General features: G+C 42.9%; 1 protein-coding gene across 3 annotated transcripts; it reads right to left on the minus strand.

Annotated features, from left to right (window-relative positions):
* Positions 1 to 6: 6 nt before the first annotated feature.
* On the minus strand, positions 7 to 10,666 carry WDR53 (WD repeat domain 53). 3 transcript variants are annotated; one of them, XM_085893652.1, is made up of 6 exons: positions 10,645 to 10,666; positions 2,941 to 3,260; positions 2,493 to 2,741; positions 2,142 to 2,384; positions 1,510 to 1,657; positions 7 to 1,339 (listed from the first exon to the last, which is right to left on the minus strand). In XM_085893652.1, the coding sequence occupies exons 2-6, from the start codon at positions 3,229 to 3,231 to the stop codon at positions 1,173 to 1,175; spliced, it is 1,098 nt and encodes a 365-aa protein (XP_085749778.1). In that variant the 5' UTR covers positions 3,232 to 3,260; positions 10,645 to 10,666; the 3' UTR covers positions 7 to 1,172. The 3 variants fall into 3 exon arrangements, with proteins under 3 accessions (XP_085749778.1, XP_085749764.1, XP_085749774.1); XM_085893638.1 differs by lacking the exon at positions 10,645 to 10,666 and adding an exon at positions 6,044 to 6,104; XM_085893648.1 differs by lacking the exon at positions 10,645 to 10,666 and adding an exon at positions 6,021 to 6,058.
* Positions 10,667 to 16,746: the final 6,080 nt, after the last annotated feature.

Below are 16,746 nucleotides of genomic sequence, written 5' to 3' on the forward strand. Positions count from 1 at the left end.
ACAAAGTTCTTGTATTTACGTTTTATTAAAGGTGTGCTGTTTTGGTGTTTTTATTTTTGCGTGCAAAGCTTAAAACTCAAACGATAATAAAGAATGATAATGTACACTTTAGCATGTCATTTCTTTCTGAGAATTGTTGAGTTCTTGCAATACATTTTTTTACTCTAAATTATCTATTCCTTACATTTGCTTGGTTTGTACAGGTCCTTGAAAACCTGGAAAAACCATTGAATTTCAAAATTCATTTTCCAGGACTTTTAAGTCCTGGAATTTGACCAAATTTAGCTAAGGTCCTTGAAAGTCTTGCAAAAGGAAGACGAGTCTGTAAATTGTATTTTTGAGAAATGAAAGGACACATCAAAATTACTTGACAATTGGCAAGAAACTGTCAGCCATATGTATTTTTTGTGACAGTCAACCCTCCATATATTCCATGATGTCATTTGTTCTTAAAACAGCAAATCAGGAACCTTGCTGCCAATCCAAAGCCATTACTCCATAAATATGTTGATTTAGGGTTCCTGATTATAGCCACATTCATATTTCATCCGCCATCTTGTTGACGCAGTTTGCGATGCAAGAATTGTGCCTGAAAAATGCAAATTTCAAGAGCCATTGCTCACCAATCTGCAATACGAAAGTTGGGTTCAGCATGACAGTTCGCAATCAGAGACAAGGTGCAATTACTGCCATAAGACTATTGACATGTCAGGCATGAGAGAATCAGCTTTGAGACGTCGTATGTCTTCTGCTAAACACAAATCTAGCTGAGCGCATGTCCAACTGCGGCGTCCAACTGTGACAGTCTTGGGGGAAACACCGCCTCCACATCCCAACATTTAGAACAACCGAGCTGTTATTCGCTACATTCAAATAAATAAAAGCTGCACTTTAGTTAAAGCAATAAAGCATTTATTTTGTTCCTCTATGCACTATCTTCACTTTGTTAAAAAAATTAAATTAAATTAAATTTGAAAAAATCAAAAACCTTTTGTTCTTCCAAATGCATTTGAAACGAATAGCTAAATAATGGTTAGGGTGTTTTCTTCATTTTCAGCATCTAGTATTTGAGTTCAAGATCCTAAATATTTTGTCCTTGTATATATCCTTTTGATGGGTTCCCACTTTGAAAGCTATTTCATCAGAGGGCATTCAAACTTGTCTTTCCATGATTATTCATCATCAAGTCTCAATGCAGAGGGGTAAGCTGACATGTTGTTTGCACAGTCTATAGTCAGCACAACCTGCTGCCCGGCCATCATCCCTGTAACCAATCCATTGAGCTTTTGGCCATGGTCAATGCTGACTAAACATCGACTTCCAGTGTTGTCCTCTTGAACTGCAAAGTGGCCATAAAAAAGATGGCATGTGGGATGAAGTAAAAGGACACAGCAGATTTCAAACGTTCCATAATTCCTCTGAGAGTAATGGACCCCCAACTTACCCCCACCACCCTCCCTCCCAGTGTTAATCATGATCAGACAAAAAAAAAATGCATGACAGTTGTACCTGTGTGGCATTTCCTCTGCCTCCTGTGACGACGACTTGAACGTGAGTGGTCTTTTCCCCCTTCCCCAGATACGTCCCACAAATGGAGTTGCCCGTCGTCTCCCCCAGTGTATAACAACGGTCGAATTCTCTTTGGGCAAAAGCAAACCTGTGGGGGTGTGCCATTATCATTAATCAAAAATTGGTTATTGCCATTAACAGCTTGAAGAACAATTATCCTGAAATATCCAATTGGGATTTGCTAGACTTCTGCATTTCCAAAAATCATATGTCTCTGATATTATGGGGCATGGCAGAGGTTGAGGCAATCCATGTCTCTCCAAGATGACTCCAATCTGCTGGCATTAGTTGGTGGACGTTAAAGACCCCACGGTGTCCTTAATGGAAGAGTAGACGAGCTAACACCGGCACCCTGAATGAATTATAAATTCGTGTTCCAACCTACAGGGTGCATTGCATCAGCAGCACTGTCACACCCTCAGCTAATGATGCCACCTGCAGCCATATGCTTCATTCAGGAGAAGAAGAAGGTACCCAAACTATACCTCCACTGACGGTTTGTTCCAATTTAAAGAGGTGGTTACCAGCTAGCTAATTGCTTTAACCAAGCAGTCATTAACTCGTAAACTTACCTGTGTTGTCGCTGATGTGTGGCCTCTCAGGGTAATGTTTTCCTTCGCTCCTTTCTGCGTCATGCTAAATACACGTGCTGTTCCATCACCAGCTCCCACCGCAAACAGGCTTCCATGTTGACTGGTTGACAGTGCATGGCACAAGGGAGGGTTGACACAGGGATCTGTACTCTGCCGTCCGTTACTGCCCGATAGATCTGCACTCCACAGCCGTTTTCTCCTTCTTGTGTTCCATAGTATTATCTGAGAATTATGAAAGGTTTTACACTCGATGCAATAACATTCTACTCGCTGTAATAAGCAGCTTGTCACAGGATGACATTAATTACAAATTTCTGAGACAAACCCCACCTTCATATCCAAGCCACAGCTCACTGCCATATCACATTGACCGGGAAGGAAAGAGACACAGGAGGCAATGTTATCGTGTGACCCCAGAATTGAACTTGATCCACGGTCTGATTGAAGAACTTCATTGATATTGAAAGAAGTCACAGATCCAGAATCATCAGCTGATAGCAGGAGAGAGCCAGATGGAGCCAAAGAGAGAGAATTCAACTCATCATCCCTGGAAAGCTGGAGTGAGTGGTGAGCTACAGGCTTGGGGAAATGAAGAAGTTGAGTGAAAAGTTAAAAAAACCCATAGGATATATAAACATTGTTATGAAGATGACAAGATTATTCATTGTCCTAATAAAAGAATATGGGTGAGTGAAGGTCAAAGTTTAATGGGATTGGTCATGATGTTGTAACAGACAGTCATTTTAAAGGGGAAATTTTCAGGGAACAAAAACCATACAGATGTTAGACTCAGCTGTCGAAGATCCAACTCAGAGACTCCGGAGCCATGAGCTACAAACAGCCTATGGGCATGCAAATGCGACCAGGCAAGAGCTGTGATTGGCTCACGCCCCTCAGTCTGACCGGCAGCCGCTCCACCATCAGTCCAGAGCCTCAGAGCGCCACCCACGTGACCCGTGGCAATGAGGTCATAGTCAGAGCAGAAATCTACGTTGGGATGCACAGCGATGCAATTGGCCATCGCATCCTCACCATCACCCAGGGCACAGTACCATAGTGTCTTGGTCATCGGGGTTCCAACTTGGTAAAACTCAGCACCTGTTCAGAGCAATGGCAATAATAATAATAATAATAATAATAATAATAATAATAATAATAATAATAATGTGAATCAAGGTGTACTGACCACATCAAAATCTGCACTCATTAAGGGGCTCCATGGGGTGGGGTTTGACCCCTCCCTCCCCCCCCAAAAATTAAAAAATTGGTATTTGCTCCACTCCAAAACCACACACGAGTTTGATGAAAATTGATCACAACCTTCATTACCTATTATGTACCAAAGTTTGTTCACGCCATAAAAAAATAAAAATAATCAGGGTCCAAGGAGGACGACGGAGGGTTTGAATGACCGTTGCTCCTGATGCAGGTGAGCTTCAGTACGTGCGGTCCTACTTTTAGCTCTTGCAAACTATTAAACAGTCGTTAACCAATTCGCTTGGTTTTCTGTCAATCATCTGACTATTAGGAGGGAATTTAGTAATTTGTTAACCTCCGCCATCTTCGAAGATAGATGGAGGTTACTGTTTTCACCCCTTTCTGTTTGTTTGTTTGTTTGTGAACAGTATTATGGAAAAATTCCTCGACGGATTTCGACGAAACTTGGTGAGGGGGTAAGGTATGGTCCAAGGATCATGCCATTAAATTTTGGACTTGGTCCCCCCCCCCCAAATTTTTTTTAGAGAAAACATTTTTTTTTTTGCATTTCTACATGTTTTAAGTGATTTCCAACCCCACCCCCAAAAAATTGTTACCCCCCAAAAAAAATTGAGAATCTTTTTTTTTTTTGCATTTCTACGTTTTAAGTGATTTTCACCCCCCCCAAAAAAAAAATTAAGAGAAAAATTTTTTTTTTGCATTTCTACATATTTTAAGTGATTTCCAACCTCCCCCCCCCCAAAAAAAAAATGTTAGAGAAAAACTAATTTTTTGCAACTTTTTTTTCAACAAAATTTCGATTTCTTTTTTTTTGCATTTCTACATGTTTTAAGTGATTTCCACCCCCCCAAAATGGAGAAAAGAACTTTAACTCTGTCAGCACTGTTGACATCATATTTAATGAATAAGATATAAGGTTCACTTGAGTGACCCAGCAGTATTGTCGGCGGAGGTTTTGCACTCTCCCGAGTGCTCCCCCTCTAGTTAACCTCCGCCATCGAAGATGGACGGAGGTTACTGTTTTCACCCGTCTGTTTGTTTGTTTGTTATCTTGCCAAAACGAAGTTTTTGCAAGATATGTTAGGCAGCTTGTAAGTTTTTTTTTTTTGTTTGTTTGTCTGTAATCACGTATAAAAAATTCTGCAGAGCACAGTTATCATTGGAAATTTTTGTAACTTCGCATATCAGAGGCCTATAGAGGTCCCTTTCAGTGCACAAAATTTTGAAGGTCAAGGTCAAAGGTCAAGGTCACTTTGTCGCAAATCAGGGGAGTCGACGAAACCCTTATTTTTTTGAGTAATTTTGTTCGGATCGTCTTAAAACTTCATGGGAATATAGTTCATGGTCTGGCGCTCAGCTGATTAATTTTTGGTGGCGATTGGCCTTGACCTTCATGGTTAGCACCTAAGGTCAAACATATTTGACCCCAAGGTCAAATTTTCAAGTTTTAGGAATGTTGCATTGGCGTAACGGGTCACTGAAAAATAGGGTAGGTCGGTCGGGATCTTTTTTTTTTTTTCCTAATAAATCCCTCCCAAAATTTCCCCCGGCTCGAGTACCACCCTTTTTGTCAGCGGGTTCTGTCCGAAACACTTCCGGGTTTTTGCGATCGCGATCGCAATCAACAAGATACTTGAAAACGATAGCAAAACAACAAAAATAGCAATAAAATAGGGTCGGCAAAATTTTTCGATAGCAAAAAAACAAAAAAAAAACGTAGGGTCGGCGGAATTTTTAGGGTCGGGTGGGTTACGCCAATGCAACATTTTTTTTTTTTTGGCCTTATGGAAAAACTCCTGGACGGATTTCGACGAAACTTGGTGGGGGGATTATGTATGGTCCAAGGATCATGGCATTAGATTTTGGACTTGGTCCAAAGTCCAATATGGCCGCTATGGCGGCCATTTTGAAAAAATATTTGAATTTTTGTTTTTGCATTTCTACATGTTTTAAGTGATTTCCAACCAATAAATAAATAAATTTGTTTGAGAAAAAAAAATTTGCTGCTTTTTTTTCAAAAAAATTTCGATTTTATTTGAAAAATATTTGAATTTTCTTTTTTTGCATTTCTACATGTTTTAAGTGATTTCCAACCAAAAAAAAAAAATGTTAGAGAAAAAAAAACAAATTTTGCAACTTTTTTTTCAAAGATATTTCGATTTTTTTTTGGGCATTTCTACATGCGCGTCGATCTAGTTTAGTTTATTCAATCGTGGTTCAGTAGAGTCCAATCCGTTTTGACCTACAATGAATAGGACATCAGGTTCACTTAAGTGACCCAGCAGTATTGGCGGCGGAGGTTTTGCACTCTACCGAGTGCTCCCCCTCGAGTTCAAACTGGAATCAGAGCGCTTCACTACATTCTCTGGATGGTAATTCAGTGGAAGCTTTCAACGCTGTTGTTCTTTTCACAATCAGGGAATTGTAACTCATCTCTGGCAGGGGGACATGAACCCCACCGTCCCTTCACGACGCCTCTCGAAACGAAGGCCATTGTGGGCCGGTACCCGAGCTCCATCACAAACGCCTGTCGTGCGCCACAATGTCTCGGGTACAAGGCTCAAAATCAACAACTGTTACACTTATATAATCCGTTGCAATCTTACGATAGGAAACACAACAAATAATGCGCGGAATTACGTTTGCACCGTACTCGTACCCACCCTGAAGCAGGAAAGCTACACTGTACGTACTGTACACGTCCCAAAAAGGATAAAAAAAAAATTAATTTAATAAGGTTTCTCTGAATGGATGATTATGTATATTCTACTACTGTATATAAAAATGTTTAAATAACACGAGTTTTTTTTTAAGACAAAGAAAAGTCCTCACAGGAGTTATGGTTATACACCGCCTAAGAAACCCGTCATTAAAGTGAAGCGAATTGTGCAGAAAAATACATCGGCGTCTATGGGAAAAAAGCACGGAGACGTAAAATGTCCTCAATTCACTTTTCATCTGAAATATTTATGTACCATCTTTATATTAATGGCCTTTTGATTTTTGACGCGAAAAGCGCTTTGCGAAATCGGATCACTGACGCCAACGGCGAAGCACGTGATCACTGACGTCAACGACGTAGACGTCATCATGTCCGACGTTGAGCCGTCAGAGACTCCGATACGTAAGAGTTCGTGCTCACTCACAATTTCGGTTTTTCCAAATGCCAACATGAACAAAGGGGAAATCTTTTCCGATTTTGAGCTCCTTTATTCCCAACTGATACCTCACATACCGGCAAGATTCGCCGGAAAAGAGGAAAAGGAGCAAACAAAGGACGTGTGTCATTTGTGACGAATGGCTACTTTATCCCAGTTTAAGACCGTTCAAGAAGAAACAAGAAATGGCGTCTCATTCATTCGGCGTCATGTCCATGAAATAATATGATCCACTCGGGGATCATAAATGACCAGTGTCTGTGGGAATAACCTGCTCACTAAAGGGGGTTCCATGATTGGTCGTCCGGTGGTTGAAAGTCAGTGAAAACCCACTGAAGATGGGGCCACCACGTGGATCGTGATTATGAAGCTGTGAGTGCAGAGAGCAAAGTGCTGCTGGAGGAAAGGGTCACGAACAGGGGTTTGCTAACTCCAGCGAAACTCAAATCCATGAGTCATTGACATGAGGAATGTATCTTTCGACCCTTTTCGACTGCTGAGATCCTGTCGACCTTTGACGACCCTTCAAGACCATAAAGATTTACGGTTGAGGACTTGGGGCTGTGAGTGTGGGGAGGTTGGGGGACTTTAGGAGGAATGGGGTTGAGGACCTGGTCACATTTTGTGGAATTTCCACGGGTCCCTGCTGTTAAAGGACATTCCGATCAAACCCCCTTTCAAGTATTCCACTCGATTGGGAATGAATTCCCTCAGAACAACACACTGGATCCGGGTTATCTGCAAGTAAATATAGAATTTTGTTTTGTTCCGTGGCCACGATAAATTACACCATTCTACCAAATACAACCCATTGCTTCACCAACAGAGTTATTAATGGGAAGAGGAGGAGGGAGAAGAGTGAGGTGAGGAAGAGGATTGAGGGAGAGAGAGAGAGAGAGAGAGAGGGGTGGGAGAGGGAGGGAGAGGAGTGGGAGAGAGAGGGAGAGGGGGGGGAGAGAGAGGGAGAGGGGTGGGAGAGAGAGGGAGAGGGGTGGGAGAGAGAGAGGGAGACAGGTGGGAGAGAGAGGGAGAGGGGTGGGAGAGAGAGAGGGAGAGGGGTGGGAGAGAGGGAAAGGGGTGGGAAAGAGAGGGAAAGGGGTGGGAGAGAGAGGGAGAGGAGTGGGAGAGAGAGGGGAGGGAGTGTGAGGAGGGGGAGAGGGGGGATCCCGCAATATGTGACGTCCAGTTTGTCATTCATCCAAGAGATGGCACACACATTGATGAGTCACCCTGCCTGTGAAACACCGGGATTACAGTTTATACCTGGGTTGGGATTCAAACCAGGGCAAGACAGCTTAGAACCAGTGTGCTTACCTCTCGGCCATCCTGCTGCAATGTGGCGATTCATTGCTTTGTAACAACTGAAAACATTTTTTTACTCATTTTAATTATCTAATTTATTTGTCCTTCCTTTATTCTGAAGATGTCCCCATGGAGAACTGTAGCGCAGTATTGCTGCGGAAGCTTGGAGAGATTGAAGCTTGAAGAGTACACCAAGCAAGCACTCCAATGAAATGGTTGAAAAAAACTTTTAAAGGCAAAACGTTTAATTTTTTTTATGTGTGTCTGTCTATGTCGAAGTGATGGGTTGTAGAATGAAAGCAGATCATCCAAAAAGAGGAAACGACAAAATAAAATTTCAAATTTTAATGAGTGAGCCACTGCCCGAGGGCCCAAATGCACGACAATGTGGGGCCAAATGTGGGGCCTGAACTTTGTTCAAGTCAATCGATATATTCGGTGACAGTGCAAATACTTTTCTGGTGAAGAGCCATGGCTTGGAAACGAACAACCCAGCTCGCTAAGTGGCTTTTACACTCATGCAAGCACTTCAACGAAATGGTTCACAAGGAAAAGCTGACTTGGCAAGCGAATAGCGATCGCCGATCGGTCATTTAAGCACCATGTACCCGGAGATGTCCGTAATGTCAAGCAATGTCCGAATTGGACAAAGAAACACTTTTTTCAGCAGTCGGAACTGCAGATAAGTTCACTTCCAGACTTGCATTTTGTCACTCAGCTTAGTTTAAAAGATTCTGGAGGTTACGGAATGTCTGGAAATTAAATAAAACCACGAACGCTGGCGTCTCCGGGCGTTTATAAGTATTGCAATGTGTTCAGCGATTCGTAGGTATGATGAACAGGCATTCGATATGAGTGAGGAAAGTGGACAAAAAAAACTTTCTCATGAAGAAACTCTTGCGGCCTGTTCCATGTCAAGCCTTTGTTGAGCAGGCCCAAAAAATGATGAATTAATACCCCAGCAAAGGAGAGCGAGGTGAGCAAGGGTGAGTCTTGAGAAAGGATAATTAATTAAATAAGGCCATTAATTATTTTCAAAAGAGGTGTTTTAATTTACCCAAACACCCAATTTTCATTCATTTACATCCATTGAGTTCACTTAGTATGCCACAAAGTTTCAGACCGCGCCACTGCAAAGCATGGTTTTGGAGTTATGGAGCGCGCGCCCACACACACACACACACACACACACACACACACACACACACACACACACACACACACACACACACCCACACACACACACACACACACACACACACACACACACACACATACACACACACAGATACACACACACACAGACACACAGATACACACACACACACAGATACACACACACACAGATACACACACACACACACACACACACACACACACACACACACACACACACACACACACACACACACACACACACACACACACACACACACATACACACACACATACACACACACACAGACACACACACACACACAGACACACAGATACACACACACACACACACGCACAGACACACAGATACACACACACACGGTCTCATTTAGCATTCATACATCATTTGAAAGCCTTGTATTGAGGACAAGGACAAAATCGAAAGTATTTTTTTCACTCACCAAGCCAAAGGCCACTCAATGTGGTTGTTCCACAAAGGAAAGTATAGAAATTAAAGAGAAAGAAGAAATATGTTTACATTCCTCTTCAACTGAGGAAGATTAGTTATTGAGGGGGAAGCAGGATCCATGTCAAATGACATAATTTGCAAAATTATGCAGGTCAAATAATGATGACATTGTTGACGATTTTGTGTCCATTGTTGACGGAAAAGTTGAAAGGTGAAATTCTCAGCATCATTGATTGGTGTGTGTGTGTGTGTGTGTGTGTGTATGTGTGTATGTTTGTGTGTGTGTGTGTGTGTGTGTATGTTTGTGTGTGTGTGTGTATGTGTGTATGTGTGTGTGTGTGTGTGTGTGTGTGTGTGTGTGTGTCGATGGTTGTTATCTGGATATTCGAGTTTCACAAAGTGGAACGGAGCCCTCCCAGGTCTCAAAGTATCCACCTTCATGTGTGTGTGTGTGTGTGTGTGTGTGTGTGTGTGTGTGTGTGTGTGTGTGTGTGTGTGTGTGTGTGTGTGTGTCTGTCTGTATGCAAGTTGCTATCGTTGGCTGCTATCTCATCACATGGGTGGGTTTGAGGAGATGGAACAGAGACCTACCTGGTATCAAAGTATCCACCTCCGTTAACGTGTGTGTTTACTGTATATAATACATATAATAGTGACAGTGGCATGCAGAATTATTCATCCCCCTCCAAAGTTTTCACATTTTTATACCATCTGAGCTTATTTCATGATACCTTCAAATCAAACTTAATATATAGTCTTCACTACTCCAAAGTGATAAAAATGCAGATATAATGTGAATTGGTTTGATTAACAAACAAAATCAAAGAATTCTCATTTGCATCAGGAATCAAACCCTTTCCCCAATTAACCCTAAATCACTTCAGGAGTAAATTATGTTTTTTGAAGGTTACAAAATAAGTGCAATCGGTTTCACCTGTGTGTTATCAGCGGTTTAACTTAAAAATTAAGCTCCCCCTACTTATCTAAGGAGTTTTAAGGTGCAACTCACTTGGTCAACAAGCAAGGCCATCATGAATACCAATGAGCTTTCTAAAGAAGTCAGACATAACATGGTGGAGAAGCACCATTCAGGAGAGGGTTACAATATTTCAAATTCACTCATTATCCCTTTGAGTACAGAGAAATCCATAATTAAGTAGTTGAAGATGTGTCATACCACTCAGACTCTACCCTGATCAGGTCACCCATCCAAACGCAGCAGCGACGCAAGCAGTAAACTCATTCGGGATATCACTGTACATCCAACAATGATTTTGAAAGCTCTCCAAAGCTCCATGTCCGAGATGCGGGTCAGTGTTGGTCAACCAAAATATCATGTTCCCTTCACAAAACTGGCCTATATGGATGGACCTGTGGCAAGAAGGAAGCCATTACTGAAAAGATCACATTTAAAAGCTCACATGGAATTTGCAAAAAAGCATCTTCATGATACTACAGGCATGTGGAGAAACGTTTTGTGGTCAAACGAGACAAAAAATTAAATTTTTGTTCTAAATTCAAAGAGTTACATCTGGCACAAACCTAACACTGCACATCACCCAGTCAACCAGGCATTGTTTCAATATGTGCATATGTAATATGTATAATATGTCACGTATAATATGTTTATGATGTATAATATGTCACGTACAATATGTGTGTATAATATGTGGAGAAATCACGATTCATGTGTGGGTGTTTGTGTTTGAGTGTGTACGTGTCACCGCCACCAGTCATAATCTCGACTCTCGAGTCTCGAAGGCTGAGGCATCAATCTTCACACCAATAAGGAACCACGACTCATGGACCAAGCCGTCTCCTCATCCGTGCTCCATTTAACGGAGCCTTCCTCGGTACTGAAGCATCCATCTTCACCACAGCAAGGAACCATGACTATGGACCAAGCCATCTCCTTATCCGTGCTCCATTTAATGGAGCCTTCCCGGGTCCTGAAGCATCCATTTTCACCACAGCAGGAACCACGACTCGTGGACCCAGCTGTTTTCTTATCAATGCTCTGTTTCCCCCTCCATCCTCGAAGTGGCAACAATGTAGATCTGCGCAACGTCCTGTGTGGCATCCGGGGTCTGCCCGGGTACACCCGTTCTCGGTCTCTTCCTTCTCGGTCTCATCCTTCCTTGGTTTCACCCATCCTTGATGGGATAGCATCGGCAAAACCCAACAATCTGCAAGGCAAGGCCAGGGTACAAGGTCATGTCCCAAATGCTTGCAGAGCAGCGTGCCTCCGGGTACCACATTCATGGCTCTCTGCCCCGCCAAAGCTGCCATCCCCGGCTTGGTTCTCGCTTCCATTGAAGTCGGTGTATTTGGCATAGTCATGGATCAATGGAACTGTGTCCCATGCGGTTGGAACTTGGCAAAATTGGAGTCACCAAAGCTCAGGTTTTCATTGTCAACATAATGGGGTTGGCAAAACCCAACAAACCACAAGGCCAGGCTGCATCACAAACGCAGGTCGGTCAGTGTAACTCCAGGTACCACATGCACAGCCCTCTGCCTCATCAAAGCAGCTGTGCATGGCTCACTTCTCACTCCCATCAAAGTCTTTATATTCGGTATGGTCCTCAATCCCACAAAACATGGGGCAAAGCTGTGCATCCTTCATATGCATCTCAGCATAAGCTTGAAGTAATTAATTGTGACATTACATATGCCTCACTTATGTAACAGATAGACGATGTTTCCCACTCCTCATGTCTGTATCTAAAAATTCCGACCCTTATGACCTAATTTTCAATGTCCTTCACTCTGTTACGTCTTTTATGTCCTTTTTTGAGGTTTTTTTTCGGCCATCAGGCACTAGCTGGGTGCGAAAGCTGGATTCGCACTTTTAAATACAGACTGAGCCATTTGCAGCGACAGGGTGGAGAGTCATGGAGAGATGCCTTGCCTAACAGACCAAGCCAGTGTCCAATGGTAAGAGAGAGGGGAAGGGCTTCGTGCACAATCAATGTCACATTATCCCAAAGGGATAAAATGGCTGGGCAAGAATGGAAGAGGCGAGGATGCCCTGAATCGGAAAGGGAAAAGCCATGCTCCTGCGCTTCTGCTCTATCCTTGGGGAAAGTGACACCCCATCAGTTCCAGAGTCATGCCCTCTCCTCATCCTGCTGAGCAAGGAACACAGTGCCAGCATGAGTGATGCACTTCCCTGCTGGGATGATTGCCACTGCAACCATCCTGCCAAATTCTGCTGTGTTTGACGCAGACATCTCTTCTATCTTGTGGATTCCATATTGCCTGTTTTTCATTGTGTGTCTGTTGGCCTGAAGGCATAGGTTATTTAAGGATTGGCATTATGGATGCGTATTGGTAGGGGTTAAGAGGTTTGTTCATGATTCATTGATTGCTGCTTGTGTTTCCTGCCCTGTATTCATGATTACAATGAAATATACCTGGTCTTGGGTTGAATTTGGATAGTTATGCTTACTGATTTAGTGATTGAGAAAGCCAGTTGAAGGTTGATTAGCTGCGGTTATTAAACACCTTACAGCCAGTGTGTCGCACATCTCCAACTTGCTCAGGCCAATTAGGGCAAGATATGTGGTGCTAATTGGCAGAACACTTGGCCAGCTCAGATACCCCAACCAATACAGTGTCGTGAGAAGTGGACACATCACCCAGCTAGTGGTGTTTGAACTGGTTTACTGTTATGGTCGCATTAAGGTGATCCGCCAGACTCGTACCAGGTAAGTGGAGTGAATCATGTGACTATAACATGTTAAAACACATTTTGGGGTTGATTTATTTCACATTCCTTGAAGACGCAAGCAGATCGAGTTCACGTGGATACGATCAGGGAGCGTTCCAAAGCATTAATACACTCCCATCACCTCCCAAATGGTGCAGAAATAGCACAGAATCAGCTTAGCTCAGCTGTCTAGCCTGGTTGTGATCTTCATCCTGACTATAAACGGTCGGATTTGAGATCTCTGGATGGATATTAACTGCTAGGTCTCCTATCTGCTAGCAGTCGTTGGTGGACTTCAAAGATCCCACGGTGTCTTTTCTACATGGAGCGCATGAGTTTGTTGGCACCCTGAGAAAATTACAAACTCCTGCCCAAATCATTTTCAGCCTGGCAAACAGGTTGCAGCCGAAAGACTTTTAGCCTGAAAGATGAGGGCTAAATTCCACCTGGAATGACCCGACAAAAATGTGGGATTAATTTGGGCCATTAAAGTAGGACAGTAGTAGTGGTGGTATCACCTGATGTATACCTGTATAAGGATGCTCGCTGCCATCACCGGTGCCCAGTAATGTGGTGGTGGTGGTGGTCGTATGGCAGCTTAGCTATCATTTCTTGAAGCGCGACTGTGTCGCTGATGCAGTCCCCCTCTACCAGTACACACACTGGAACTGGTACTCATTTCACCGACCTCGGAAGGATGACAGGCTGAGTCAACCCCCGGTGTATTAATTCAGTGGCCGACGGGGCTTGAACTCAGGACCCTAGGATCCCAAGCCGCTGCCCTAACCACTGAGCCAACGCCAGGCTTATCCCAGTAATGTAATGACCAAGGATATCAAGCTGTGGCTGAACATGTTTTGATGGAACCCCCTCCCCCCCAAAAAAAAAAAAACAGAAATAAAACCTGACAAAGTTAAAATACAAGCAAAAAGGTTTACTTTGATGAGTTACAATCAGTCCCATCTGGGAGCGAAAAGGTTGGTCGTATTCAACTTGTCAGCAATATGTTAAAATATCTACATCCACACAATGGGAGCCACTGAAGCCCTTGGACTGTCATCATTCTGTGATCAAATGTACAAACTTGAGCTATAATTCTGGCAGCCATTTTCTAGCTGAGTTGTAAGAGCTTGAAGGAAGAGACAGGTAATCCTACTTACAGTGAATTACAGAGTAATCCAAGTGCAAAGGCATGAAAGCATGAATCAGTTTCAGTAATCCTCCAATTAAAACATATTGTGATGGTTCTGCAAAACCGTCACTCTCCAAGGCAATGGCACACAACATATAGTGGTTCCTGAGATAGTTATTTCATTATTATTCATTTTAGATAGCCTTCCCTTGTGTGTAATAGGTTTATGGGGCACGCGTTGTGTGGGCTTTAATTCGATTTTTCTGCCTCTTCTTCACCTATCTTGCTTTGCTGCACATGCAAACCTCTCCTTCCTTCATGCATGCATGGATGGATACCAAAGATCATAACAAACAGGGGAAAGTCATTTGCAAACATGCGCCATTCCCCGTTTGAATTGCACGCCAATGCCCAACGGACACTTCACCTCAACCTTCAACCGACTCAAACCCCAACGCTACAACATTTCATACACCAACAAGACTCCTTCAGTATAATAACTACACCATCAAACCACAACTCAAGCTCACTTACATTCATCACTGATGCCACAACCATGACGATAACCACCATCACCATGAACCAACATGCCAGAACTCACCACTACGCTCACTGCGTAGTGGTGAGTGATGCTGCCATTACTCAACCAAGTTCACCACCAACGACCACCACCAACTTTTGGGATTGACATGGAAAGGGAGAGCACAGCATGCCACTGCCGATGCTCGGGTATGGATATACGGACCTCTAACTTGGGGCAGGAGTGTGCGTTAGGCTCTGTTCAATGTGGTATGAGTATCCCTGAAGCTCCATTCAATTACAGCCCTCATTGCGTGTTTGGTGTACATTCATGGCCGAAGCACATGACCAGATATCCCGACCCATGTTAATCACGGAGATCATCCGTGAGGAAAAACTCAGGGAGAGTGAGGCCATTTCCGCTGCTGAACTCTCGCATGCGCGAGGCCAGTGCTGTGGTAATCATCTGCGTGTCAATGGGGTGACTGGAAAACATCTACTACTCCGCCTGGTCCGCTTTCAGACTCCACCCCCACCAGAGAATTATAAAAGCGCCATGCGTTCCACACAGAAGAGCTGTGAATAGATGATAAATGGGGTTTCTGGGACGCCCATTCAAATGAATGGGGGAAAGGGAAAAAACTTTCTGACCTAATCCCCAAAAGCACAAAATGGGAGACACACTTCCTCCCCACCTATCCTCTTCCCTCGCATACAAGCAAATGTGAAACTGAGACTCATTTCCTCCCCACCTATCCCCTTCCCTCCCATACAAGCAAATGTGAAATTGAGACAATGAAAGATTGAGACTTACTGATAAAAGCACTTGTTGTGGAATTTTCTATCAGTTCTATTAACTGACCTGGTGTAAATCCTGTTACTCAATTTGTAAGAAACAATTAATTCACTGTCCACAACGAAAAGTACATTTCACCAGAAAACATTTATTTTGTGGTACCACAGAGTTCAAAACACTGAGATGTAAACACCCACAATGATTTGCACGAAGCTAAGTTTGCGTTTTCTGACATTTATATGCTTTTGTGGGAGTGGAGAGGGTTGGAAGAACAAAGAAAGAGAGAACATGGTGACTTTCAGCTGTCCTTGGTGAGAATCAGACAAAATGCAAAAAGACAGGATAAGACAGCAGGTTATAGGTTTTAGTAAGAATAAGATTATATATTTTGAATGCAAAGAAATGAATATAAAAGGCAGTGAGTACATGGGTGAAACCAGTGAGTAGAGTAAAGGCCCAGTACAGTCACACCTTGACGTTTTAGCCAGCGATGACAACGTATGAAAATGTATGTAAAACGCTGGCTTACGTTGAACTTTTGATGTTTTTTTTTTAAAGATTCGGACGTATTCATAATGACTTGGTCTTATGTATAACGCATAAGTAACGGACACAGAACGTTTCGTTGTGTTATTGATAACTTATACCAACGAAAGCTGAACTTGTTGTCGGCCTACACAACCTATGCCGTAGAAATGGAAGTGACAACATCGCGGTCACACCTTGGCGATCTTGCCCGCGTATGCACACCTAAGAAAAATGTGTTTAAAACGTTGGGGCACGTCAAATACGGTATGAGTAAGTTTGGTATACGTGAGTAGAATGCTAAAGTACGCTATCATACGTCGTAGTAAGTGGAGTACGTCAAGAAATTTTAAACATGTTCAAAATTTTACGACGTACTCGGCGTATGACACACGTTCTGCATGCGATGGGGATAAGTTGTACACACGATATGCGGACGCTTACACACGTCCACAAAGGCTACTTATAAGCTACTCATAAGTCGAAACACGTCGCGGTAATGTCTTTTTTACACGAAACTTATTTCTAACTTGTGTTTGACGTGCTTTGAATCAATTCTTTACGTAGTCCCAACACACATTGACGTATGTAGACA

Source organism: Eptatretus burgeri, chromosome 1 (assembly GCF_056783735.1).
Source record: "Eptatretus burgeri isolate ZD-2024b chromosome 1, Ebu_testis_v1, whole genome shotgun sequence".
Classification (NCBI taxonomy): Eukaryota; Metazoa; Chordata; class Myxini; order Myxiniformes; family Myxinidae; genus Eptatretus; species Eptatretus burgeri.

Coding starts and splice junctions, on each gene's coding strand:
- WDR53 (XM_085893652.1), bottom strand. CDS start 3,231: ATGACCAAGACACTATGGTACTGTGCCCTGGGTGATGGTGAGGATGCG. Junction 2,742..2,940: donor GACAGCTGAGTCTAACATCT/GTATGGTTTTTG, acceptor CATTTCCCCAAG/CCTGTAGCTCACCACTCACT. Junction 2,385..2,492: donor GCTGTGGCTTGGATATGAAG/GTGGGGTTTGTC, acceptor CATAATTCTCAG/ATAATACTATGGAACACAAG.